The sequence below is a fragment of the Dunckerocampus dactyliophorus genome, chromosome 20, assembly GCF_027744805.1.
Source record: "Dunckerocampus dactyliophorus isolate RoL2022-P2 chromosome 20, RoL_Ddac_1.1, whole genome shotgun sequence".
NCBI classification, from domain to species: Eukaryota; Metazoa; Chordata; class Actinopteri; order Syngnathiformes; family Syngnathidae; genus Dunckerocampus; species Dunckerocampus dactyliophorus.
This window is the reverse complement of record NC_072838.1, coordinates 16,640,341-16,667,615: the sequence shown is the minus strand read 5'-3', so window position 1 is coordinate 16,667,615 and position 27,275 is coordinate 16,640,341. Positions and strand designations below refer to the sequence as shown.

Here is a 27,275-nt window from a genome sequence, read left to right as displayed (position 1 = left end):
CAAGATGGCAGCCACGGCCCCGGTGGCGGCGTTCACGTCAACGGGGGTCGTGACGCTTACTTTATAGAAGCGCTGCGTCATCTTGCTTAACACGCACATGCACTTATGGGCGTGATAGACCATCTCATAGAGCGTGTTGGTGCTGGACATGGTGGCGGTGACGTAGACGAGCGCCCCCAGTTGGCCGTCGGCGTTGAGAACCGCGTGCACGCGCTGCTTCGCCTCCTCCTCGATAAGAGCCGTAAAGTGTTCAGTGCCGTCGCACTGCAGCTTGGGAACGCGCGCGGCGGCCGTAAAGGTGGTGGCGATGCTGTCTCGCAGCTTTGGCGCGCACTTTTTGACAGCCGCGCTCATCTCGTCTGGCGACGCGCGGCCATCCATGCGCGCCATCACGGGCGCGAGCATCCTGAGCAACTCGGCCGCCACCGTCTGGACCATGTCTGTGCACATGTCCGCCAAGATGGCGTCCGTGGCCGGGTTCCGAATGCCGGCAGCCAGCAAGGCCCACTGGGCTGCCGAGATTTGCCCGAAGTGCTTGTTCACCACCGGAAGTAGAAGGTCCCATTGCACGATCACTGCCTGCTCCATGGCTACGTGCGCGTCCACTTGTGCACGTGCAGATGAAGCCGCAAGAACCGAACCTGGCTGGACTGTGTCAGAGCTGCTGGACGCCGCACTTCCTTGTAACGTCACGGCCAACCTGACGCCTTTATGGGGAACGTGTGACTGCGTCATGGGGAGCGCGAGCCCTTCAGGTGCGCGTGGCTACATGTGAAGGCGTGACGTCATCGCCAAAGATCAAAACAAAATGGTTACAGAAACACTGAAAAGTGAAGAAAAGGTCAAACTCTCACATGAAAAGCCATTTCGAATGTTCTTCATCCTCCTCGCTGCGGACCATCCAGGCGCATGTTGGCGAGCAAAAAGCCGTAGAAGTGGTGCACATGATGATTACTGCAATGACATCTTATAATTTGGACTATTCTGGGATGCCGATGAAGACCCAAAAAGAACATTCCAGATGTGGAAGCTCCTCCCCTTCCCCCAAATATGTGACAACCCGGGGGTGGGTGTGTGTGGGGTGGGGTGGACTAATGCAGTGGAAAAGAAGCGAGCGCTCAGGAGACGAGTCAGTTGTGCGGACGCTTAAGCGGGACACAACATGGAGGTTCTTTGGGTCGTTATGGTGACGCTGGGTCTTCATCAGGTGTTCTCTGCCTCGGCTCAGGTGAGTCTACTAAAGTCCACTGGAGAGAACTGAACCAGGGTTAGTGAGTGTACTAGTCTGAAGCTTTGACTCTTCTTTCGACGTGCGAGAGACGGTCCACAGTGCACAGCGGGCCGGCCGCTTGACGTTTGTGTGTGAGATGTTTCTTCAGGTCCAGATGCAGGTCTAGATGACTACATGTTTCTTTAGGTCACTTTCACCCTCAAAAAGTCTAGGTGGACTCCAGCAGCACATTTAAAACATAAAAGTGGCACTTTTAATGTGAAAATCCTCCACTAAACTTCCTGGCAGAGTTGTCTTCTGGTGGCGCCGCAAGTCTGAGGTCCACATTTTTGGGGGCCATGTTTGCGCCGCCAACAATGTGTGAGGTCACGATGACGGGCTCACGGCCAATTGTCACCCCCGTGTTAAAATTGAACAAAAACAAACCTCTCACCTCACCTCCGTGTTTACACATCACACCTGGAAGTAGACTGGAACTAGACCACAACCACACTAAACCTAAACTACAGCCTGAAGTGATCTACACTGTAACCCCTCTAGACCTAGACTACAGCCACACAAGACCTATACTACAACCAGACTGGACCTAGACCAGGATCACGCTAGACTTACACCAGACCGAGACTACAGTCAGAGTAGCCGTATACTACAACCAGACTGGACCTAGACCAGGATCACACTAGACTTACACCAGACCGAGACTACAGTCAGAGTAGCCGTATACTATAACCAGACTGGAACTAGACCAATACCACGCTAGACCTAAACTACAACCAGATTAGCCCTATACTATAATCAGACTGGAACTAGACCAGTACCACACCAGACCTAAACGACCACCAGACCACACAAAATCTAGACTACAACCAGACTGGACCTAGACTAGATGCACACTAGAGCTAGACTACAACCAGATTAGACCTAAACTACAACCAGACTGGACCTAGACTACAACCAAGTTAGACCTAAACTACAGACTATACCCACACAAACCTAGACCACAACCAGGCTGGACCTAGACCAGACCACACTAGACCTAGACATCAACCAGATTAGACCAAGACTAGAACCTTATTTAACTGTGTTGCTGGGTACAAACACCTCCACAAAGGTACGTTCTTTGACTTTTGACCTGGTCCCGCCCACAGGCTTGTCCCTCTGTCCGCGACCTGCTGACCTCGGTGCGTCAGGTTGAGAAGATGCTGGCGGCCCATGAGGTCGCCTTCCAGCAGAACCTGCGCTCGCTGCGTAAGAAGATGAGCGCTCTGCAAAACAGCACGCTGGCCGCCATGAAGGCCGCTAACGGTGAGAGGACACCATGTTGGTGCCTGGTGACATCACGTGACAAACTGCTCCTCCTCTCCACAGCCTCCTGCCCCAAAGTGGATCCGCCCGCCCACGGCCGACGGCTGGGCCGTGTGTTGGCTGTGGGGCACGAGGTCCACTTCCTGTGCAAGCCTGGCTACGAGTTGATTGGACCACGTACGCGAGTTTGTCTGGAGTCTCTGAGGTGGAGCGGCCAGGCGCCCGTGTGCCGCCCCGAGGAAGATGGAGGTGCTGGTCCTAATCTGGTTCTGATCCTCGATGGAAACAATCATGTCTTATTTGTATTTTTCAGGTTCTGACGGCACCGGAAGCTCCTCCTCCTCTTCTTCCTCTTCCGCTGCTACTTTTCCACCCACCTCGCCGCCAACCTCCATGCCCGTCCTGGGCGCGCTCTCTGCCTCCTCGCCATCTTCCCCTCCACCGGCGTCTTCGTCTTCTTGGGTGCGCCCCTCCCACTGCACCCGCTTCCTGGGCTCCACACGCTGCACGTGCGACGTGGGCTTCACCATCTCAGGCCGCGACAACAACATCTGCTCAGGTGATGGCGTCCCCGACTTGGCGCTCTCCCAGCAGAAGCTTGTGTTCTACTTCCTGTTTACGTTGCAGACATTGACGAGTGCCACCTGTTCCCTCTGAGCCAGCCGGGCCGCCTCTGTGTACACGAGTGCGTCAACACGCCCGGAAGCTTCCGCTGCTCCTGTCCCGCCGGCTACGAGCTCGCCGCCGACGGACGTAGCTGCACAGGTCCGACATGAAAGGTCAGGCATGTCAGGCGTGTCATGTGACCTTGGCATATATGTGTGCAGACGTGGACGAGTGCGACGACAGGAAGCACAACTGCAGCGGTGAGGAGATGTGCATCAACACCCATGGAGGTTTCCGCTGCGTGACGGTGGCGTGTCCCCGCGGCAACAACGCCACTTACATCAAGACGTCGCCAACGTAAGAGTGCCCACCTCAAGAGCCGCCGCTAACATTCTCTAATGCCACGTTTGTGTGTGTGTGTGTGTTTGTGCGCAGGCGCTGCGAGAGGAACCCGTGCATGCTGGGCGACAGGGCGTGCACACAGGCGCCAAACTCCGTCTCTTTCCACTTCCTGTCGGTGGTGTCCAACATGTCGGCGCCGCGCGTGCTCTTCCGTGTGTCGGCGGCTCGCGTGCTGGGCGACACGCTGCGCTTCGGGCTGGCGGGCGGCCGCGGCCGGAGCCACTTCAGCGTGCAGCGCTCAGGCCGCCAGACGGGGACGCTCCTCCTAGTCACGCCCGTCCTCGGCCCCGCCACGCTGGAGGCCGAGGTGGAGATGAGCGAGCTGGAGCGCCACACCCTGTTGGGCCGCTACCTCACAAAGGTCACCCTCTTTGTGTCGCCTTACCCGTTTTAAAGACACAAGTGGACCTCAGTGTTTGTTGTTGGAGCTTTCTTATCGGCTGGATTGCATTTCAAGACCTTTTATTACCATTAGTATTGTTACTTCTCAAAAATGTGGTGAAAAAATGTTTATTTCATACAAAGAGGTGGCATACAGTATATAACATTTCAATCAGGATTTTCTGTAAAGCTACATTAGAATATTTTGGAACTTTAGTTCTGTTAGTACTGTGCAATTATGATTATTTCTTTAAAAAAAAAAAAGAAGGCTCTAAATTAGGGTGTCCAAAGTGTGGCCTGGGGGTCGCTTGCGGCTCGCAGACGTTTTTTTATTGGCCTGTGGCACATTCTAAAAATATAGAATAAAAAAATACAAAAAAATTGACAAATCATCAGTAATTTTACAAGAATAAAGTCAAAATATGAAGAGAAAAAGTTCTAATTTTACGAGGATAACGTAATATTATTAGGAAAAATAACATTTTCGTAGCATAAAGTTGAAATATTAAAGAAAAAAAATATGAGAGCAACAGAGCAATAAAGTTGTCATTTTTTTTAAAAGTTGTAATGTTACAAGAATACTATGGGAAATGTTCAAATATTATGGGAATAACGTCATAAGTATGAGAAGAACATTTACAAGAAGAAAGCTGAAATAGTTGGAACATTTTCAAAATAAAGTCAAAATGTTAAGAGAAAAAAGTTGCAATTTTATAAGAATAAAATCTATTATGAAGAATGACTATTATAATGTCATTTTAGTAGCATACAATTGAAATGTTGAAGAAAAAATAAGTTATTTTTGAAAAGTCGTCAAATGAGAAACAACAAAATAAAGTTGTATTTTTTGGGAAACTAGGTTGGAATAATATGGGAATAAAGTCATAATATTCTGCAAAGAAAATTTACAAAGATTATTTATGAAATATTTGGAAAATTTAAAAAAATGGAGGGAAAAAAGATCATACTAGTAATATGCTTTTCCACCTACAGTACATCACAAAGCTGAGATGCAGTTTTCTTTAAAATATATATAACTTCTTAGCATATCTATTGTGTTGCTTTGAAATGATATTTTTAGATAAGTACTTTGTACTCACTGTATCTGAAAATATCACTATCACTGGAATGTCATTCACTCATTCATTTTTTGGATTGAATGTATTTATCGGGCAATGGAAACGGAGGAAAACAAGGCTAAACATTTACAATGTGATTTGAAGATAAAGACCATAACAGGCCTTGAATAATAATAATAAGTCAACACTTTCCTTAAAACAAGTGACGACTCTAATGGTACCCGCAAAATGAAACCACTGACTATAAAAGGTCATTGAAGGCACTAAGCACTCTTGGCATCATATCACAATATAGTACGGTATAGTATAGTATAGTATAGTATAGTATAGTATAGTATAGTATAGTATAGTGCTGGCTGCACTGTTGGGCACTGCCAAATGGATCGTGTCCATACTCTGCTCCACTCAACCACCTTTTTCTGCGTTTTTTGGTTGTTTCTTGAACTTTTTCCCTTCACGATGGACTTTCTAAAATAAAAATAATCTTAATATGACCCTTGGCCACCTCAGTATCATCAGCTGTCTTTGCGCCCGTTCCTTTTGATCCACCGTCCAGTTACTTTATTCTTCTTCAAACTGCCTCCTCCTTGTAGTTTTCCACACAAAAAAATTGCAGGCATTTCTTTCTTTTTGTGGCGCTCACTCTGGGTATGCAGTCTGTACCAACTAGCTAAACAAATATTATTGACAGGACAAGGACAAGGTAGTTATGTCATGTTTGATTTCCTTTTTGGCCACAGTTGAAAGAATTCAAACTACTAAAGATATATTTTATACAATATAAATAAAATAAGATGTCAAATGTAAACAATTTATACAATAAGTATAATTTGATGGTTTTTTTTTGTATTAAATGTTATTTCTTTATATATATTGTTTAAATTATAACATGAAATTAAAATAAATGAAAATTGTGTTGAATTCAATATATTTTTTAAAATATCCTTTTAAAATACACTTTTTTGTTTTACTTAATCCATGGGTGTCCAACGTGTGGCCAGGAGGTCATGCGGCCTGGGGATGTTTTGTTTTGTTGGTCCACGGCACATTCTAAAAATACTGTATCATTTAACAAGGGAAAGGCTTCTTGAGACGTCATCTGTACTTCTGTGAAGAAGGTGTCGGACGTTTCGCTCCTCATCCGAAGAGCTTTGTCAGCAAACTAACAAGTGCTGGTAGCTTAGGCCTTAAATACAGTAAGAGTGGGCGGAATTGGTGTGCCAACGCCCTCCTCCTATTGGTTCCTTACACTAAGACTGGGAGGAGTGGTGGTCTAATCATCTTCTATTCGCACCTCCGATCAAAGGGAAGTGTCGCTCCCTGAGTTGGGTATGAACGACTCTGATACTGGCTCGTTAGCATCTATTCTTGTGGCTCGGCCCTGGCTCCACCTCATTAATCTTCACAGAAGTACAGATGACGTCTCAAGAAGCCTTTCCCTCGTTGGACAACTCCTGTACGACTGAGAGCCTACACAGACATTGTATCATTTAAAAAGAAAAGTAAAAAACAACAAGAACAGAAAAAATCAGTAAGTTGACAAGAATAAGTTTTAGTATTATGGGGGAAAATAATGTCATGAGGCGTGAGGCCGATAGGGGGATCGGCAGCGATGGATCGGCCTAGGAACGCCCGGTGTCCTCCAAGTGGAGCTGGAGGAGGTGGCCGGGGATCGGGAAGTCTGGGCTTCACTACTGAGACTACTGCCCCCGCGGAGGAAAATGGACGGATGGATGGAATATAAGAAACAAAAAAACAAAATATCCGAGTATATATAAATATTCAAAAAATCCCCCACATGCCCCTCTAAATCTGTGCCTGTTATTGGTGTATTTACAAACCTCATTGTGGGCTTGAAGGAACATAATGTGAAGACAATATAATGAATGCTCAAAATGTATCAGCCATGTGAGATGTAAAGCACATTTGCTCGCTCGCACACACACACACACACACACACACACACACACGGGTCCTCAGCTCCCACCCTGTCGAGCTCAGCTGCTCAGCTATGACATTTGCCACAAAAACAGGCCATGGCTCTGTTCACTCGGGCGGCCGGGCTGAACGGAGGCTGAGCACCTTCTGCTTTTCAGCTGGAACCCATCAGATCATCACCACCACCATCTGACACACCACAACTGGCTTTGGAAAGGTTCATTAATCCTGCTTTTGAAAAGACCTTGAACTGCTCTCGCTGGTTTAATTTGATATTATCTGCCCGGAATGTGTGGGAGATGCTATTTTTGGCCCTCATGTTAGCTTGGTGCTTTAATTAAAGCTGAGAATGATGCGTTTCTCTCTTCAAGACTGGAGGAAGGTGTTCATTTTTGACTGACGCACACAGCTCCTGAATAACTCCTAAAAGGTTGCGAAGACGGTAGAGGACGCCTGCTGAACTCAACCCCTAAAAGGTTGCGAAGACGGTAGAGGACGCCTGCTGAACTCAACCCCAGTTTATGTTGCACCTCAACTATTTGCATGAGGTTTGTCGGGTTAGCATCAGGGAGATGAAAGCAGCTACATCATTGTCATCGTGTCTGTTGAGTTTGTCACCTCATCAATTTACAAAAGCTTGTGGTCTTGGTATCAAGGTGGTGACATCGGCTGCATCATAATATCCACACCCGCATCGTAGTTTTGACGCGTGTATTTAAGAGCGTATTTTCAAAACAGTCAGTGTTGTGTTGACCTAACAGCAATATCCTCCTTTTGAAATCAGTTCAGTTCTGAGTGGCTGTTTTTGGTGGGTTTTTTTTGGTAAATCCCTGAACCACAGGCAGGCTGGGAAGCAACTGCAAAAATGAACATCCGGGAATTTTTCAAACTCATGCTTCTTCTTGGGTGGGTAAGACTTCCAATGCCGTATTGACCCAAGTATAAGACGAATCCAGATATGAGATAAACCCTCTTTTTCAAAGAAAAAGACATTTCTATTAGCACCTTAACTCCTCTGTCCTCTGTAAGCTCCCAACTGGCTTGGGGAGAAGTGGTGTAAATCTACATCTGCACCTCGAACGTAAGACAATCTGTCTTTTTCAGAAAAAATGTCATCTTATATTTGTGTCAATACAGTATTTTATTTTGAAAATGTTTTGATTTCACCTGATATCCTTGTCAGTAAGTCACGCCATTAATAGAGATGTTCTTTATTGGCTTTCATACCGCTATTCGATATTGTCCCTACACCGATATCAAACAATACCAATATCAAACAATACCGATATTACCTGGTCCGTGCAACTTGGGAATGGAATTTTCGCCTCGTGAATATGAATTGAAAAAATAACAATTGATTTATTTGAATTTCATCTTGAAATACAAAAGATAACATTGAAATACAAAGCCTTACTTTTTTCAGTGTTAAAAGGAATAACTACATCTTAATCGAAGGTGTAAAACTCCAGGCCCAGGGGGCCAGATGTGGACCACCACACCACAAAAGCCTGGGAATAATGTGTGTCAATAATGCACGTCACCTTTTTCCTTCTAAATGTATTTGCTATTTCGTTTTGACAGAAAAATTGTACTCAGCAGTCCTAAATAATTGAATGTTTTCTTGTCACATGACATTCAACTCGTTTCAAAGCAAGTTATCCATCAACGTGTTAGTATTAACACTTAACTGCCAAAGACGTCTATTGACGTCTTTTTTGAAAAGATGTCTATTGACGTCTTTTCAAAAAGTATCGTTGACTGCCAAACACGTCTATCGACGTCTTTTGCTTTTTTCGCGGGAGCTACAGATCAAAGTCTTATTTATTCATCCCGTGTGTGAATTTCTGCCTTGTAGGCAATATATTTTTGTCCCAGTAGTGGGCAACCGTTCTCTTTTCAACCGGCGGCGACAGATTGCCTATGAAGACGGATTATGTGTTGAGAGGAAAATGGCGAAACACATCCAGAAATCGAGCGGAGACAACAAAAATACAGGTAGCTAACACTTGTCAGTTTGTCTGGCAGTGGATTTGCCTTCAGTAGTGACGCGGTCGCGAAAGAGTTAATTTGGGTGATGTAGATGACGTAGACACAAATGCAGTTGACAACGGCAGCCGAAGCAACAAGCTAGTGGTTAGCGTCGCTGAGCCATGTGGCCTGACACCGGAAGCAGTTCGGAGTCGGGTGACTCAGAACCCGACCCTGATTCTTCTGACGAGTGGCTGCCGTCTGGCTCGGTCAGCAGTAGGGATTGATCCCCACATCCAGCAGACCCCATCGTCATTCTGCTTGAATTTGCTTCTCTGCAGAAAAAGCTCATTTTCTGTTTATCTTTCTAAATACCCAAAAAGGCTAGAATCAAACTTTTTTTCTGATGAAAGAAGATAGTAAAGTTTCTTTATATAGTTTCAATGTTTATGTAATCCTAAAACTGAAAGTTCAACTAAAATGCCCCCAAAACACGGAGCTCTCTGCGCTGAACATGGCTGGCAGTCAATGGGTTAATATATTAGCGCTGTCAAGTGATTATTAAAAGCAGCTATATTTGATGTACAGAAAGATAAATAACGGGGCAGATATATATATATATATATATATATATATATATGATATATATTTGTACGTATTAACAGCTCCAAATAAACGGAAGATTAACTCGAGCTACCACACATGATGTCTGAAAACATGTTTGCTTAACACTAGTCTCTTTGAATAGGAGCGGAACATTTACATTGCACTATCACCGCCATGAGGGCTTGCGTTCAAAGACACCACGTAATGCTTTGACAGTAGATATCTTAAATGCAGCAAATTAAACGTGCGCAGAAAGGGTTTCGTTAGTGAGTCGTCAGAATACGTACTTTTTTTTGTCTTTCTCTTGATTTAGACCACACATGCACGCATAATAAAGACGTTGCTGTAAAGTTCCGAGTGCCCATGGACGCATTTCACGGCGGCCTAGTGACAATGAGATGACGACATGTGTCTGTGTACGGGGTGTATCAAAAAAAAGTTGACTCTCCAAAAATAGCCGCTAAAGTTACAATGGAATATTTAGGTAATGGCTTCATTTTATTGTAACATGCATACAAGTTACAATGGAATACATCACATGGTTCAATTTGTAGTTGCACATGTCCAAAAGGAGCAGGAAGAAGCAAAGCTTAGTTAATCCTACCCCTCTTTCACATCAATTGCGATACATTTATTCACTTCCGTGATGCCGGTGCATTAATTACACTACAAATATTAACGTCACTGACTAAGTTACCACCGAACAACCCTAATAGAAATAAATTGTGTTTTAAGATCTTATCATTGCTTTTTTTTACACCAAAAAAGAACTTTCAATTAATTTTTTTGTATTTCAAAATGCAATTCATATCAACTATTGTTTTTGTCTTTTAATTCCCACTCAATAAACGAAAATTATGACCAAAAGTTACACGGACTGGATGACCAGTTGGACTTAGTTTTCATGTCACTTTCTGGTTTGTGCTTTTTATTTTTGATTTGTATTTACTGTTGGCGCGATGTGCAGCTCTTAGGGGTCGCTGGAACGTCAGTAGTCAACGCCACTGTTTAGGTGGAGCCGCGTTACGCACAAAGAGCAAAACGTCACCTTTTCCACGCATTGCAAACTGCATATTTACAATCCCAGGGCAAAACGTGGAATTCCAGACGGCGGACGTACTGAGCTCGTTGCTCTGTGGAGAACGTCATCATTCCATGAGTATGCTCTGATATCTCAACTTCTGTGCCAATATCGGTATCAGACAGCCCTAGCCATTACCTATGCTATGAATATTGTCATTCATTTCCCAGTGGCTATAAATCAGTGGCATCCAAAGTGCGGACCGGGGGCCATTTATGGTCTGCAGCTCTTTTTTTGGCCCTCAGGATATTTTAAAAATGAAATCATTATTAATGAGATATATTAGATATCAGAAAGACACTACTTTTTCTTTTGTTACCGGTAACACAAATATACCTTGGCATATATTGACCCACATTAGATTGTTACATTTGTGGCCCCCCTGCATTCTTTCTCCGTATGCAGCCTTCACTGGAAAAAGTTTTGGACACCCGTGCTGTAAATGTATAAATTTGCAAGTATTAACTTTGACAAGTTGATTGGTCATGCCTGTTCATTGGGGGCACAAAGATGTCATTAAAAAAAAAGGTGACTGTTGTAATTCGGAGTGGCTGGCACACACGTTGTATTGAATAAACAGCCGGCGCGTCCTCTCCAAAAAGCACAAGTTTGTGAGTTGTTGTCCTGCAAAGAGTGACTCTGTATGCCCTATACCTCGGACGCTACATTAACCATCTCTTGTGGTAGAATCAGTGGGTTCAATTTGGGTGTCATCCAGAGGCCTGACTATGACGACACACCCACACCAGAGTTCTTCAACCCATCATGGATGTCCACCCTCCCCGACAACCGGTCTCTCTCTGAGGTCACCATACCGGGGACCCACAACACCGCAGCGCTGTACGGCGGCGTCTATGCCGAGTGTCAGTCGTGGAGCCTGCCCTCCCAGCTCCAGGCAGGCGTCCGCTTCCTGGACGTGCGTGTCCACCACTTGGACGGCGTCCTCAACATCCACCATGGGGTGATGTACCAGAAGGCCCACTTTGGCGACGTGCTGCGGGACGTGGTCAACTTTCTGAACAAGTACCCGAGCGAGACCGTACTGATGCGCATCAAGGAGGAACAGAGCAAGACCAACAGCATCTACACGCCCGTGGTGAAGTACATCCATCGCTATGCCAGGTGGGATCTGCTGTGGCACAGCCGCCAAGTGCCCACCATGGGCCAAGCTCGAGGGAAGCTCATTATCCTGCAGGACTTCTATGGGACTGAGTTGGGGATGAACTACAAGTCAATGGATATAGCTGATGACTGGAAGGTAATACACTAGTTTGCAGCATATCGATGCTAACATTAGACCAGATGCTTCTTAAGATCATCAGCTATGTTTAGCTATTGTTTAGCAATGCACACAATGCATTGCGCGATCACATGCAAGTATTACAAAAAAATTTCTTGCACGTGTGATCCAAGATGGTGGTGTAAACAGGACGCTAAACAAGCAGGCAAGCAAAGGCAAAATTTTAGAAAAAAGATTTTGGATGGTAACTGAAAATACGCTAACCGGGGCTGATGTTAACTGAGGTACCACTGTATGTGTAAAAAGTGGATGGATTGGAGAAAGGTGTGGACAAACAGCATTAAAGTCTTCCCAGTAGGGCTTACCAAAGCATTTTTACTAGATTTTGGGCTTCCACTACACAAAAAAGTATCAGTATTCCAGCCTTGCACTGTTAAGGTAGTAATGTACCTGCTGTTTCTGAAAGGTTCCCTCACTTGCGCAAGTGCCTGACAAGTGGCAGAGCGCGTACAACCACCTGGAGGCCGCAGCTGTGGGCAGCAAGGCGCAGATGTTTCTCACCTTTAGCAGCGGCGCCGGCATATCTGCATTCCCCAGGTCGGTGGCACAACGCATCAATCCTAAACTCTACAAGTACCTGATGGCCAAGAAGAACAAGAACCAGTGTTTTGGAATCATATGCATGGACTTCCCGTCTGCCCCCATGATTCAAAGCATCATTAACTTCCAGCTGAAGGAGGACGAAGAACAAGACTCCGTCCTTTAAGATTTTCCATCATTTCACTCATGCTACTAGCATAAACATAAATGCATGATTTCATCATTTTATTAGTGCTAATAACATCCGTCCATACATTTTCTATGCCGGGTAGCATCATTCCGCCCAGGGTGTCAAGCCAGAACCGCCTTGAGCCTGGACAAGTCGCTAGCCAATTGCAGGCAATGCTAATAACTTAATAACCATACATATGATTGTTCATAAGATTGTTCAGGAGTTTTTGTCATTTAATAAAGCAAAACTCATTAGCATTTTGTGTGATGTCATATCATTTTATGACGTGTTGTCTCACCATTCAGCCATGTCCACATGCAGGAGCAGCACGCTTGCATTTAGATGCTATCATTTCCATTGTGACACGGTTGTCGAAATGCGGTGACTTTGCACAACGTGTCATCACATCCTGCATGCAAAATAGTGAGTTGTGCAAAGCCAACTGAAACACTGAAGACGGCTTCATTCCCAGCAGAAAAAGGTATAATTCAATACTTTTCTAGTGAACGGTAATGCGTTTTAATGTAACATGACATGTTCTGTCTGCACAGATGGACAACTCGCCTCAAAGTGACGTTCAGGTTTCATCCATTGGTTAGACATCTTGATATATACTGTGTTGTCTTTAACAGTTACAAATGTTAATTTTCATGGTGTCCCGTTGCAGTTGTGGTGAATATTATTTGGTGGATGGTGATGATTGCAGGCATTGGTTTGGGTAGGCGACCTTATGAGAACTTATAAACTTTGCATGCACTCATTTATGGATGTTGCTGCCTATTTTTGGCTTCACAGGGGCCACCCATGTTGGCCTCTGCCCAGCGCAACCAAAGATCCCTGTCTACCTGGTGGTACTGGGAGTGTCCAGTCTCCTCTCGCTATCCGTCACCTACTGCAGGTGCATCTGGGAGGGTGGCGTGATGAGCACTGCCACCTCGCTCTGCATGACCCTGCTGCACCTCTTCACGTTCTGCTGGTTCTTTGCAGGTGTGAATTGAAATACAACCTCTGCACACCACCAGAAGCCATTTTGTGCAAAACATCCCTATGTGTGTCCTTTGCAGGCACTCATTGGATTTACACTGCGTATCCACCCAACTACACACCTGGGGATGCTGAGTACTGCCACAAAACAACCTACCAGTTTGCTTTTGTGATCACCACGCTGCTGTGGGGCACCATTACAATCACCTTGCTCTGTGGCGGTTGCCTCCTCTTGATCACATGCTGTACAACAGTAACAGCAAGATGCAGATTGATACCTAATCGCAGTACCTCCTACGGGACTGCTTATCTTCAAGGTGACACTGGGTGTGGTGTCTGATTGTAACTCTGGCCCAGGTGTTGAACGTTTACTGACAAGTGTGGAACTTTTTGCGTGTACTTTTCCTATAATCTACTTGTTCTAGATGTTTTCAATGAATTCTGGTAGTCTTTAAAATATGCTGAAGTACCAATATTTTGCTGATTCATTGCTAGCATTTTCAAAAAATGCCATATACACTCCCAGTCCAAATTTTAAGACCAGCTGTAAAATTGCAATAATTTACATTTTTTTATTTCACTTTAGTATTTTGCAATACATTTTCTTGCTCAGTTTTTTTTGTCTCACTTCCATTGCTACTTTTTGCGTTTTGAAGCTCTACTGTGCACCGTCAACATGTCAACATGCAAAATGTAAAAATGCAATTTTTTACATTTTGGTCAGGAAGGTATTGTAAAAAAAATTGTACATTTATTTACGATTTCAAATCGGAGCAACAACATGATGCTCTTAATATGAATAAACAAAAATGTTTTTTTCCATTTCAACTAATTGTATTGATTATAACACAACACATTTCCTCAAGGTTTTAAATTGGAGCAATATAATGTAATAATAAAATGTATTAATATTAAACTACATTACGACTTATGATTTATATACAGTACAGTATAACGCTCAAGTGGACGACATTTTAATTCAGGCTACTTTTCGGACTACTATTTTGTGACGGTCCTTTTAATAAAACGAAAACATGCGAAAAACAAAACGCAATATGTTCTATTGGAGTAGGAATACTATAAGACTCGTAATACACTTAATTTGGATTTATGTTTTACGTAAACACGAAGATCATTTTGCTGGAAGCATTTTTATTCAGGCAAGGTGTACGAGTGCTTAGGGTCTTTTGACATCAACATGAGTCCAACAGCATGCTAGCTAGCTTACGAGTCGTGGCGTAAAATAATGGACATTATGCTATAATTTGACAGTTGTGGGACCTGTGCATGCACTTATTTACACGTTAAGTATAAAGTAGTGCGAGGAAGAAAACTCATTTTGGAAAGGAAGCTGGATAAACATGTTAAGCTCCTGTCGCCGTGTCCTTCATGATCTGCTCGGCCAAATGACTATCAGGAGTTTCTCTGTGACTCCTGTCCAGGTAAGTGTCAACATTTTACTACTTATTACAATTTGCATAAATATTAATATATTTATATACATTTGTTAGAATTTTCAAGAATGTTAACCGCAGGTGGTTTGGTGGCAGACTGGAAAGATAGCCTTGAATGTCTTGTAAGGAAATATAAAAAAAAACTCAAGCTGCAATTTACGCTGTTTTTTCATTCACAAAGCTTAATTCTCAGAGGCCATATGTATGTACAACGTCACAACGTGACGCTATGGGCTTACGCAAAGGCTCAGATGTCGTGTGTGACTTGAGAAGGGCACCGAAAGCAAATCGGCAACTTGTCCCAATTTCCATATTTTGGGGGTTAATCTTGAAGGTGTAACCAGCCCACAGTTCAAACACAACAAGGGTTGCAAGGGTTCAGGCAACTTAAATAATATAATTGCCACATTTCTCGACTGGCAATGGATGTATATTAGTTTATCTTACTTGTGGAAATAGTACACATGGTCTAACAATATGCTCTATTGTCCGTTATGTTTCTGCAGAGCACAGTCATAGTGGAGCGCTGGTGGCAGATCCCTTTGTCCAAAGTCGGGAGTCCACCAAGGCTGAACCCACGGAGACACCGCATCTACAAATTGGTTGAGGACACCAAACATTCACCCAAGGACAAGTTGGAACTCATCCTAACTCAGACAGTCCCAAGTGAGTCCCATCGGACACATAAACAACATAACGGGGAAAATGTGAAGTCATTTTTTGTATCTGTGGTGTGTGTATACTACAGAACTGGGGGGACGAGGAGATACTGTGTTTGTGAGGAAGTCCATTGGGCGAAATAAGCTGCTCGCCCAAGGGCTTGCAGTGTATCCATCGCCAGAGAACAAACAGATGTTTGCAGAGGAGTTAAGGGTGCGTATTGGATTGCAGTATTTTCCAATAATGCACCATCACGTCACATTCTAATATGATTTGTTATTTCTGTGTGTGTGCAGCTTCTGCATGACGGTAAGCCTGATGAAAGAGCCCAAACCCGAACTGGACAAATGGTGAGCTCCCCCGCGAAATGGGGCCTCGGTATTTAGAATGATTGTTTATTTAATAAGGGTTTGTTTTACAGACTGTCGAGTTCCTCAAACGTTGCAAGCTGACCATCAACAAAATGCCCTCAGATGACTTTCAGCTTACTAGTGATGTCGTTAGGAGACATTTTCTTCACAGGGTATGCTCTGTTATAAATAAATGTGTGTGTGTGTGTGTGTGTGTGTGTGTGTATGATTAGTGACTTGCAATTGAATATTTTCTTCAGTTGATCGTGGTTGTGCCTCCTCATGCACTGAAACTTCCATTTGAGCCAATCACGGAGTTAGGCGACTACTGGTGTGAAGTTACGGTAAGATTATCATTATTTATATTAAGAGCATTATTAGTACTTTATAAGACAAAATTACAATAAAAAAAGATTTGTTTTTACATTTATTGCATTCTTTCCGGACAGCGTAATTCCTGTGGTGGCTATTGTCTCATCAATGTATTGTAATGGTGGCTTTAAATGGCTTTACACTCGTTTTACCCAATATAGTAGAAAAAATAAGAGGTAATAAGCCATTTAAGACGCAAATAAAACTCCTGATCGTGTGTGTCACAGTAAATTGTAACACAAGCAGTGTTCCCTAGCAGACCTCAGTGTAGCGTACAGGAAGTGATGTCAGAGGTTCAGAGTTGAGTTTTAGCTTGTCGTGGGTTATGGCCCCAACAGTAGTCGGTGTTATTACTAGGATTATGTTTTTATCGTGTCTGTTGCGAGATTTAATATTATCATGCTCTATCATTACTATTACATGCTCCAAGGGCGTGATGTAGCAAGGGACGACTGTATATCCAATTTAATTAAAATAAAAATGTTCCTTTGCGGGAATATCGCTCAACTCACTTAATGCACAAGTACCACATACTTAACACTAACCCGTGGTAAACTGAGAGAACAAAAATGGCGGTACTTTCAAAGCAAAATGTATTTGAGGTGGTACTTGGTCCAATGGACAATTTTTTTTATGTACATTTTTTAAATTCTAACACCCAATCAAATCTTGCATTGCAAAAGCATATTCTAACACACTGAAGTGGGAATAAATTCTGTCTTATTACAGGTGAACGGAATTGACACTGTCCGCATCCCCTTGTCACTGGTCCCTTACGAGGACCCCTCAGCGGCACATCAGCGGCTCTTAAAGGCGCAGAGAAAGCAGCAAGCTGTCGAGAGACATATTTTGGAACCAGACCCTCTGGATTCAGAGACCGTGGCCGCTGAGACATGTCAAGACGCGAAAGCGCCATCTAGCGACGGCCTGAAAAAGGACACTTAAATGACATCCATGGAGGTACAGCGAATGACCAACAAGAAACTTTGACATTTGTGCATCCACGTCTTTAATATAAAACAACTAAATATGTCCATTTGTCTCCAGTTCATTTCAATGCTATTTCTGCGCATGGGCAGCCTTAACAAGAGTAACTTATGTTTGTTATATGAGCGGGAAGCATACACGTTCAAAAGGAGTACATGTGTAACTCTAAAAGCCACCCATCTCAAAAAGGTGTTAATGACATAATTCATTGTAAACCACTGAAGGACTGGATTCCAAAACGGGAGCATGTTCTTGAATGAGAACAACACAATTCGTCCCTAAAACAACAAGGGCAGTGTGAAGGGAATGTGCATAACAGTTTCAGATCTAAGGGCGCTAACGGGCAGGAAGCTCTACTCTAATGTCTTAATGACGTGAGGTTTTTCCACACTCCTCAGCGAGTCCAAGGATTTTGGCATTCAGAAACCATATTTGGCCTGGGTCTGCCTGCGGGTCATTCTGTTTTCTGCCCAGCTGTTCTTCAACTCCAGCTCACGTTCTTTTGCCTGGGGAGGAGGAGGGAAAGTGGAATTTTTAGACACCCAAGTGGTCACAGCGTAGGCTTGGGTTTACTTTGTGACTTCATGTTGCATGTGTGTTGGAAACATGCGTCTGGGATGTCTGCTGAAAGAGTTACAACTTGCAAACCCGTGGCAAATCAACACAGTGCTAATGCTCCAATTCTTTAGGCTGGTTCAACAGTTTGCGCCTTACTGCTATTCCAACATTGGTTCTGTTGCTGCACTGTTGTGCAAATACGCTTGTTAATAAATGAGGACATGCACTGTAAATCATATTAAAGTTAAAGAAAAATCTAGTTACATATTTCGGAGGTCCTCCGTTTATTAGACGTACCGTGTTACGACGTTTTGTGGTAACGACACACTCCCATAAATTACTCCGTCGCGGTCTGGTCCGTAAATACAAAACTTGCCTGAGAACTAGTTATGTGCGCACGTCAGAAGAATACATAGTTGACTGGAAGGCTGCGATATTTTTCGAATGCAGTATCATCGCAGACAGTCAACCATCATTGCGGCTCACTGTAGGGCGACTTACCTGGTGAATGAGATATGTAATCTGGTGCTTGCGCCTCTGTTGTCCCGTGGGCTGTCCTCCCCTTTTCTGCAGGAATCATAAAAAGACAAGTTTTGCTGACTATCTTGTGACCGGACAAAGACATCTACACAGGTAGAGTGGCGCACCTTGCTGAAGGAACCACGGTTATTCTTCTCCTCCGACATACTCTTGGTGAGCCACTGCTGGTGGCCGCTCAGCTGGTCGTCGCCTTTGATCTCCAAGAACTTCACCTCCTCTTTGCCCCGATTCCTTTTGCCCTGCAGCCGCATGAACTGCAGCACGGGGAGAGGAAATGCCCACGGTCCACCTTGAACCGACTCGCCCAATCTGACAAACTGCAGAACTTTACTTACCGCTTCATCGTCAAACATTGCGGAATGGCCCGGTTCTTCTGCCTCTGGCAACCCAGGGCTTGGATCTTGGTAATAGGCTTCATTGTTGTATCCCTGTCCAGTGAGATGATGTCACACTTCATTAATGTCACATTTACACTACACACGACATAAACAGAGTTTGTTTACCTCAGGGTAAGACTCTGGACCGGCCATAGGCTGTTGATACTGAGGATACTGACCACCCCAAGCGCCAGCTCCCTCATGGCCTCCCCCAAAGTCAAGAGGGGCGTCTGACTGGCTCAGCTCGCCAGCAGGCAGAGGAGGAAGTGGCTCCACTGGGGCAACAGGCTCAGGTTCGTAGCTGGGGACAACAGCAGGAGGCCGCTCTGGACTTTCGCCTAACGAGAAGTAGTTCTGTGGTGTAATGTCTTCCTCGTGGTCATCAGTGGCTACTATTTGTCTGGCCAGCTGGCGGGCTGCCGATTTTGCCGCAGCCTTGATGGCAGAGGGTGACGCGCTGGAGCCAAGGAGGCCCTGACTAGGCAGTCCCGGCTTGGCTCCTTTAGGCTCCGAGCGCTTGGTGAGCGTGTGAGGAATTAAAGGTCTGTCCATCTCCTTTAGTGTCAGGTTTTTGGGTTGTGGCAGAAGGGAGGACAAACCAGAACCTGCAGCCTGGAGGAATTGTAAATCATAGGGTTTTTTTTCTCTTCAAATTAAGAACACAGTCTTAAGTGATTTCTACCTGTGACTGGAGCTTCTTCTTTGCTGGTTCGTCGTCATCAGAGTCTGACTAATTACAAAAAACAAATCATACATTGTTTCTTGATAACGTTGCACTGACAGTAAGCATGTTTGCTACTCACATCATGTTTCTGGATCTGTGGCACTGGAATCCTCACTGGCTCTGTTCGCTTCCTGGGTTTGGGCAGGCTTGAAAATAAACTCGTTTTAGCTTGCTGGGGATCGTCTCTCGGAGTTGTTTTTTGGGGGCAGGGCAAGAGTGAAAATAGCCCCCCTGAGCCTTGTTTTCTGCTGTCTGGTGCTGCAGCGCTTTCTTCAGCATCGCTATCGTCACTGCTGCCATAGGCGACTAAAGACATGTTAGCTGACCGTATTTGAAGGCTGCTATCCTGCTGTTAGCTCATGGATAACAATCTCTCCCCCTTGCTTGGTTTCCAACTATTTGAAACTACATCGATAATAATAATGTACGCTAAGCAAAGTAAAAGATGCGCTCACAGAGGAAGAAAGTATGCTAACTCTCGTTAGCTTAGACCGCTAGCGCTAACGAAATAAGCTAGTTTTGCCCTTCTTAATTAAATCATCCGATTATCGTTCGGGTCACCATTTCCGTTGACATGTCAAGTTTTAATTCGGTATTAAACAAAATATATTAGCAAATATAACCAGTCGGCCCAAACAAAACATTCGCTCACGTAGCTGTTTTGCGCAGAGCTGGTTGTTTCTTCCTCGTTTTCCCTGAAGTGTACATTGTCAGCATTTTCATTACGCTATTGCCCCTAGCGGACGGCGAGTGTAAAGGCGACATACAATGCCTTGCTTTCCGCCTTGCTTTGACGGATTACAGTATTGACACATTTATCGATTAATAAAATAAATAGACGTGATGCTTTGCTTTTATTTAAAATGTATTTAAAAAATACAAAATTAGGTTTGCCCCGGTTGAGATTTGTATTAATTCGTGAATCATCTATCTGCAAGTATGACCCATTACATTGGTAGACATTTAATCGTTATCTAAGGGCTATAGATAATTCAAACTTTGTACGTGTCTTTTGGGGTGCACGTTGTCAGGTACGGGTGGGCGTCGATTTTGCTATCGATCCGATACCAAGTAAATACAATACAGAGTACAAATATGCCCCCCTCCCCCCAGCCCTCCTGTAACCTCCACCCATCCAAACATTTTCTATGCCACTTAGCGTCATTAGGGTTGCGAGGGTATCCTGGAGCCTATCCCAGCTGACTTTGGGCGAGAGGCGGAGTACACTCTGGACTGGTCGCCAGCCAATCCCAGGGCACATATAGCCAAACAACCATTCGCACTCACATTCATACCTATGGACAATTTAGAGTCGCCAGTTAACCTAACATGCATGTTTTTGGAATGTGGGAGGAAACCGGAGTACCCGGAGAAAAAACACACACGCACGGGGAGAACATGAAGACTCCACACAGAGATGCCCAAGCGGAGATTCGAACCCAGGTCTTCCCGATCCCCTCCTGTAAAGTAAATAACAAATATAAAAATGTAATAATATTTTCAACACAATAAAATACTAGATAAGTTAAAATCTCAATGTTTTCACGCGAGTATTGACTAAATACTGATACCGTTGGTATCCATTCATTGTCGATATTGGGATCGATCCGCCCACCCCTAATCAGTGCGCTATGTCGGTCGACAGGGGGCGATGACTATCATCTCGTCTGTGGCGGAGGGGGCGCGTCTGTGCTGAAGGGAAAGCGGGATTCAATTTCAAACCCGAGCCAGAGAGGGAAGCGCCATCGGATTGGGCGATTAGCATTAAAAACGCGAATAACTTCTACGTTTCACTATTTTAAAAAATAACGCCAAAGGTCGTCGTCGCATTTGGAAGAGTGGTGTGCTGCGTCTTCGCTATAGTGCTGGATCTATTTGGGGGATAAAACGACGCCCCTCCGCTTCATCATTAGCTGCAGGTGTTATAAAACAATATCCCTTGTAAAACTATTTTTTTGGTAATTGGTTGTCGGTCTGATTCTGCACTGCAACGTAGATTTGTGCGGGAAACATGCCGAGGTCCAACAGACAGCGGGAATACAAACCTGGAGACCTGGTATTTGCTAAAATGAAGGGGTATCCACACTGGCCTGCTCGGGTAAGCACTCCTCCTCCTTCCTCATCTTCACTACTACCACCGCCTCCATGTTGAATGTTTCCACATCGAATGTGTTCATTTCAAAAGCGGCGCTTCAGTTGGCATTTGTTTGCAGGAGAGGCCTAGCTAGCATGTGTTAGCATACCCTAGCTAACTTGCTAGCTAGCGTACACATTAGCCAACATGTACACCTCTCAACCCGACTCAGCGTTTTAAGCACATTATAATGCAAATGTCGCTAAATAAGAAGTCGTTTTGCCCACTTTCTGGGTTTATTTATTTTTACTCTGAATACGTCTCGTCCAGGGGCCCTGTTTGGCTAACGTCAGTGTAACATAACAAGCATGCACCATACACTTAAATGGAGCCATGACCTCAACACTTGGAAAGTAAGCACCGGTACCACTCCTCAAAACAAACGCAGGCCACGTTTTATCATCCCAATAATATTTGCATTTATTAAAAGTGGGACGTAGAATTGTAATATTGAGATGAGTGCTTAGCGTAGTGATGCTAATACTTGTTGCGACTAGTACGGTCAGGATAATCTTTACAGTCAAGACTTTAAAATAACGTCTCCATCCTGAGTAAATCACGTTGTCTCCGTGGTACTGTCTGGAAGCTAAATGCTAAAAGCATATCAAACTGTTGGAATGCAACATCCTTTGCATGAACTCGCCACCATGTGACGTTCAAGGACTCTCAAGAATCTGTTACTTTGTGTTTTTCAGATTGATGAGTTTCCCGAGCGGGCAGTGAAGTCGCCCTCCAACAAGTACCAGGTGTTCTTTTTCGGGACACACGAGACGTAAGTAAGATGAACCAAATTCAATAAATGTCTCAGTTGAGTGGTTTGATATCGGCGTCACTGTTTGGTCACCTCAAGGGCCTCCCTCGGCGCCAAGGATTTGTTCCCGTATGACGAGTGTAAGGAGAAGTTTGGCAAGGCGAACAAGAGGAAAGGCTTCGCTGAGGGCCTTTGGGAGATCGAGAACAATCCCACGGTGACACACGAAGGCTATAAGGTGAGAATGAAACATTTCAGTGAAGGTTTTTCTGTCTGGAAGTGTTGTTTTTTTTCAGAACAATTTTAAGTAAGTGATCCCACAATAGTGTATCTGAAATCTAAAAAGCCCTAGGTTCCCAAAATGGATACGGGTACGCCAATTGTGATGGGGGGTACATGAATAACCGAAAAACAATTTGCACGTAACACTCACAATTACGAGTGCGACCGAACGCCTCACGGCGAGGAGACGGGAGCAGGAAGGAGACAGAACGTGAAGTTGTTCATTGCTGTGTGCGCATCATATGAACTAATAAGAAAGTTTCACGATTATTTTGTGCATTTAGAATGTTTCATCTTGAAGATTTCATTTTTGTGTTCCAATCCCTGCACGGCGCAGCAGTGAAAACCTGTCACTGTGAGCGGGGATTCACAAAAAAAAATAAGGCGTGCGTTGCGTGAATTTTTGTATTTCCGATACTATTAAGAAGGCAGTGGTGGTTATTTTAGAATTGGAACACCATGGAAAAATTCCAGGCAGATAATAATTTTATCATCTTTATTAGGTAAGTGGATAGGCCATTTTAGCTGTGTGTGTGTGTGTGTGTGTGTGTGTGTGTGTGTGTGTGTGTGTGGCCAGAGGAGCGTGTGTTTGTCCAAAGGAGGGATTTTGTACAAAGGGTTGTGTTTGTCCAAAAGGTTGTGTGTATGACACTTAATGCTCAACAAGCAGGATCAAAACTAGCAAACTCTGTGCTAGCGTTTTTTCTGAGAATGGTGCCTTCAGGTGCATCACGTAACTCCTCGGGCAGAAGTTGCTGCAGCATTCGCGGACCCTCGGAAATCACAGGGAATGCACCCAAATAATGCACATGCAGCCCACATCACGTGACATTTACAAAAACGAAACACTTGTTGCTCATAACACTAAGACAGTGTTACAAAATGTTCAACTTACAACAGACAATGTTAAACAAATAGACTTTTGGACAGATACTGCTTTATCATGATTGCTAAACTTTCCCCTTCAATTTGGCAGACTTACTGTAAACCATAGCCATCGTGAGTGGACAAAAAAAGCGAAGCTCAAATTCAAGTCATTCAAACGGAAGGATGCCAACATCAGACTGGAATAAAAGATATGATATGATAAGATAAGATAGATGATTAGATAGATGATCACTTATCTATTTATCTGTGCTCATGTCAAACTTAATCCAAATGTCACCATGCAGAATACACTTGGAATTACTGCAAAAGTGAATTTAAGATAACTAACGTTAAAAAGGTGTTTGTTTGTTGTTGGGTTTTTTTAAGTGTGCAGGAGTAGGGGGTACATGGCATCAGATCAAATGTCTGAAGGGGTACGTCACTAAAAAGACAGGGAACCACTGCCCTACTGGAAACGCACAGTTTTGAGTGTCATGTTAGTTCAGCCTGTTCACTGAAGTAAAACAAAATTCTGAGAGATAGTTGCAGAGCCCCAGGCTTTATTTTAAGATGTGTAGTGAAGCCTGTCTGCAAAAGGGGACCTTTTTTAAATGAATATCTCTTGTATTGGCTTTCATTAGAATGCACGCGTGTACCTAACGTTGTGACCACAACTGTCTTTTTCAGTCATCAAAGAAGGACAATGCATCAGAAGAAGCAGCCGGCTCAGACAAAGCTGACGGCAGCAGCGATGAGGACGAGGGCGCCCTCGTCATCGACGAGAAGAACGACAGAGGAAATAAACGTAAGGCAGACGAGTCGGCCGAGGTGAGCGATTTCTTCACTTGAGCCTCTCTGTCGCGCTCGAGTCCCCTCCTTGACACTTACCCTGTCGGCCATCTTTGCCAGGTGTCACCCAAGAGGCCGAAGGACGGCGAAGCTGAGGGTGCTTCCAATGCGGGCGGTGCCAAGACGGAGGGCAAGGCCAACGATGTGACTGCTGCACCCAAGGCAGCTGTTCCCCCCTCGCAGGCAGAGTCCAAAGCGGAGGAGCCGGAGAACAACGCAGCAGGGGGACGGGAGACGGCAGACAAGGCAAGGCAAGATTTTCTTTTAGTGCTTTTTTTAGTGTGACAGCAGCACTCGCTGCTCGTTGAGAAGAGCAATTCGTACTGTCATGTCCATTTTTTGCAAGCCACTTTTTTGAAAAAGTTTATCTAGAGGGGTTTGATTACTCGCTAAATATGGCGACAAAGTCTCTGGCAACATTGATCCTCCTGCTCCACCTTATTATCCGGTTAAGTACTTCATAGTAAATGCTTCATAGTATTTAACTCTCATTATGTGCAAGTTTTTTATCATTTTCAATGGCATTAGTAGTTTCAAAATATATTTTTACGCTTTCACGGTGGTTAATGTAGCAGTATGTACAGTAGGAGCTCTTTAACGGAATTGATATTTGAAATGCTTAAACCTAATCATTGTCATCCATGAATTTTTAAACTTAGTGTTTCACCAAAAAAATGAACGTCATTGAGTCTGGGGAAACGGGATGATTTAGTTGCTTCAGTTTATTCTCCAAATAAGTAGCCAAATCATTTTTCGACAACTTTTTGAAGTTGATAGTGTTGTTTTTCCGCCATCTTGAGCCCGTTTTGCGACACAGAAGTCCACCCTTAACGTAAGCTTTACAGATGCCACACCCGTTTTCTGTGACGGTGGTGTGTGTTGTAATGGCCGTGACAGACAGAATAGGACGATGTAGTGATTACACATGTTTTGAGGGCATCTATATTTGAGGTGTAGCGTCATTTATTCAAGTGCTCAATGCAGTTAAGTGTGGCCTGGCGCCTATTCTATTAGAGTGGAGGCCACTATTTCATTGAGGGAATGTGGTATTTTAGCTAATGTTATCCACTACATCAGGGGTTCCCAAACTTTTTACTGTGGCGTACCCCTTCAGACATCTGATCTGAAGCCATGCAACCCCTACTGCTGGAAACAAACATTTTTATCCTAATTAACTTGAAATATTGAACATACTTAATTGGTATGTAATTATAGTAATTCCAGGTGGAAAATGTGTATTTTGCATGGTCAGATTTTGATTGAGCTTTACATGAGCACTGATAAATAAGTAATCATCCTACATATCTTTTATTCCAGAGTGATGTTGGCGTCCTTCCGTTTGAATGGGATTTGAGCTTCACATTTTTTGTCCACTCACAATGGCTATGGTTTAAGTCTGTATATTAATTCAATACAAAATTGAAGGGGGACGTTTCACAATCACGATAAAGCAGTATCCGAAGTACAAAAACACATACAACCAACGATAAAGCCTCATTTTGGGGGGAACCCTCACTCACAGTGACAGGTTTTCATTCATCATATGAATGAAATTTTCAAGATTAAACACTCTTAATACAGAAAATAAACATCAAACTTATTTGTTCATATGATGCTCACAGAGCAATGAAAAACTTCATGCTGTCTCCTTTTCTGCTCTGTTCTCCTCGCGCCGTGAGGTGTTCAGGCGTAGTTGTGAGTTTTAGGCGCTAATTGTTTTTTAATTTTTATTCTTGTACCCCCTATTACAATTGGTGCACCCCTGAGGGTACACATACCCCACTTTGGGAACCTAGGCACTGCAAGTAGTGGTGATTTAGCATGGGGTGGTACCAGTAACATGCTTTCCACTGCTCCCCCTGCAGGCCGTGACAGACAGCGCTTAACATCCACCTTCAGCAGACGAGAACCTTTTTGATGCTTCTCACTGGAATCCTAAGCATCAAACACCAAGACCTGCAGGAAGACACACTTCTCGAAGTTCAATTAATAATAATTGTAAAAGGAAAAAAAAAAAAAAAAGAAAACAACCTGACGTTTGTATTGAGAAACAAACCAATGTTCACCTGTCAAATTGGGATATCATATATCCCAGTAATCAGATTTCAAACAATTGAATTGAGCTGTTTAGGGCTCGTTTATTGTAAATGGGATTTTGGTGTGTACATATTTTTTATTTCCAAGTGCAATTAAACAATTGAGGAGTGAATGCCAGGTGTCAAAACATCAGTAAACACATGAGGTAACAAAAAAAAGGGGAACTTAATACATTTTATCACAAAATACTCCCATTTAGAGGTCTGCAGTCATAGACATTGTAATATTGTATAGGAGAGAAAAACATTTTGACTTGTGCTCTCGGCTTTAATTCATCAAGTGTTTTACTGCCAGTTGTTTCCCATTTAGCTACTCAGCATCCTAAATTCCAACGTTTTCTTTTCTATCCCATCAATCATGGTCTAGTTCCGTGTATTATGGTGTTTTAATGCAACACAGGTTTTGTTGCTTTGGTGTCGTGCTCAGTGAGGGTGCACATTGTGATTTAGCCCCCCTGGCTTCTGATTGTGTATTGAATATATTATATATATAAATATATATATTTAGACCCCATTTCAGAGCGACTATTTTAGGATTGGAATAGATGATTATGTGTGTTGTTTGAAAGCAGACATTCCTGCATGTTTGGTCATGTTAGCGTATAGCTGAGGCGTTTAGTACACATCGACAGTTAAATCGGGCCAACGAGTTCCAATGTTAACACTCTAAATCTCATCTCG

The 27,275-nt window shown here is 43.9% G+C and overlaps 6 protein-coding genes across 14 annotated transcripts; 5 read left to right on the top strand and 1 right to left on the bottom strand.

The window, feature by feature from the left end:
• The first annotated feature begins 309 nt into the window (after nt 1-309).
• Nucleotides 310-5,788, top strand: LOC129173225 (fibulin-7-like). Its single transcript, XM_054763940.1, has 7 exons — nt 310-1,228; nt 2,380-2,536; nt 2,600-2,785; nt 2,850-3,095; nt 3,164-3,301; nt 3,364-3,499; nt 3,578-5,788. The coding sequence occupies exons 1-7, from the start codon at nt 1,163-1,165 to the stop codon at nt 3,936-3,938; spliced, it is 1,290 nt and encodes a 429-aa protein (XP_054619915.1). The 5' UTR covers nt 310-1,162; the 3' UTR covers nt 3,939-5,788.
• Nucleotides 5,789-8,660: 2,872 nt separating this feature from the next.
• Nucleotides 8,661-13,203, top strand: LOC129173282 (1-phosphatidylinositol phosphodiesterase-like). Of its 4 annotated transcripts, XR_008567212.1 has the most exons (4): nt 9,741-11,855; nt 12,304-12,434; nt 12,931-13,090; nt 13,161-13,203. XR_008567212.1 is itself a non-coding variant. In XM_054764047.1 (3 exons), exons 2-3 carry the CDS (start codon nt 11,367-11,369, stop codon nt 12,601-12,603), a joined length of 789 nt encoding a protein of 262 aa, XP_054620022.1. In that variant the 5' UTR covers nt 8,661-8,937; nt 11,291-11,366; the 3' UTR covers nt 12,604-12,826. The 4 variants fall into 4 exon arrangements, 3 of the variants coding, with proteins under 3 accessions (XP_054620022.1, XP_054620021.1, XP_054620020.1); XM_054764047.1 differs by lacking the exons at nt 12,931-13,090; nt 13,161-13,203 and adding an exon at nt 8,661-8,937 and having other exon boundaries at nt 11,291-11,855; nt 12,304-12,826; XM_054764046.1 differs by lacking the exons at nt 12,931-13,090; nt 13,161-13,203 and adding an exon at nt 8,661-8,937 and having other exon boundaries at nt 11,285-11,855; nt 12,304-12,826.
• A 90-nt stretch (nt 13,204-13,293) lies between these two features.
• On the top strand, nt 13,294-14,332 carry LOC129173283 (transmembrane protein 272-like). Its single transcript, XM_054764048.1, has 3 exons — nt 13,294-13,327; nt 13,405-13,596; nt 13,674-14,332. The coding sequence occupies exons 1-3, from the start codon at nt 13,300-13,302 to the stop codon at nt 13,931-13,933; spliced, it is 480 nt and encodes a 159-aa protein (XP_054620023.1). The 5' UTR covers nt 13,294-13,299; the 3' UTR covers nt 13,934-14,332.
• A 281-nt stretch (nt 14,333-14,613) lies between these two features.
• Nucleotides 14,614-19,782, top strand: mrpl9 (mitochondrial ribosomal protein L9). 2 transcript variants are annotated; one of them, XM_054764694.1, is made up of 8 exons: nt 14,614-15,035; nt 15,554-15,713; nt 15,796-15,920; nt 16,004-16,057; nt 16,129-16,230; nt 16,318-16,401; nt 17,159-17,389; nt 18,548-19,782. In XM_054764694.1, exons 1-7 carry the CDS (start codon nt 14,955-14,957, stop codon nt 17,372-17,374), a joined length of 822 nt encoding a protein of 273 aa, XP_054620669.1. In that variant the 5' UTR covers nt 14,614-14,954; the 3' UTR covers nt 17,375-17,389; nt 18,548-19,782. The 2 variants fall into 2 exon arrangements, with proteins under 2 accessions (XP_054620669.1, XP_054620668.1); XM_054764693.1 differs by lacking the exon at nt 18,548-19,782 and having other exon boundaries at nt 17,159-17,691.
• prcc (proline rich mitotic checkpoint control factor) lies at nt 17,412-20,333 on the bottom strand. Of its 2 annotated transcripts, XM_054764691.1 has the most exons (7): nt 19,695-20,333; nt 19,574-19,621; nt 19,018-19,503; nt 18,850-18,942; nt 18,622-18,768; nt 18,476-18,541; nt 17,412-17,922 (listed from the first exon to the last, which is right to left on the bottom strand). In XM_054764691.1, the coding sequence occupies exons 1-7, from the start codon at nt 19,929-19,931 to the stop codon at nt 17,836-17,838; spliced, it is 1,164 nt and encodes a 387-aa protein (XP_054620666.1). In that variant the 5' UTR covers nt 19,932-20,333; the 3' UTR covers nt 17,412-17,835. The 2 variants fall into 2 exon arrangements, with proteins under 2 accessions (XP_054620666.1, XP_054620665.1); XM_054764690.1 differs by having other exon boundaries at nt 18,622-18,942.
• Nucleotides 20,334-21,262: 929 nt separating this feature from the next.
• On the top strand, nt 21,263-26,561 carry hdgfl3 (HDGF like 3). 4 transcript variants are annotated; one of them, XM_054763837.1, is made up of 7 exons: nt 21,264-21,530; nt 21,612-21,713; nt 22,445-22,521; nt 22,600-22,738; nt 24,337-24,477; nt 24,559-24,744; nt 26,364-26,561. In XM_054763837.1, exons 2-7 carry the CDS (start codon nt 21,627-21,629, stop codon nt 26,382-26,384), a joined length of 651 nt encoding a protein of 216 aa, XP_054619812.1. In that variant the 5' UTR covers nt 21,264-21,530; nt 21,612-21,626; the 3' UTR covers nt 26,385-26,561. The 4 variants fall into 4 exon arrangements, with proteins under 4 accessions (XP_054619813.1, XP_054619812.1, XP_054619810.1 ...); XM_054763835.1 differs by having other exon boundaries at nt 21,264-21,534; XM_054763838.1 differs by having other exon boundaries at nt 21,263-21,713; nt 24,559-24,749.
• Nucleotides 26,562-27,275: the final 714 nt, after the last annotated feature.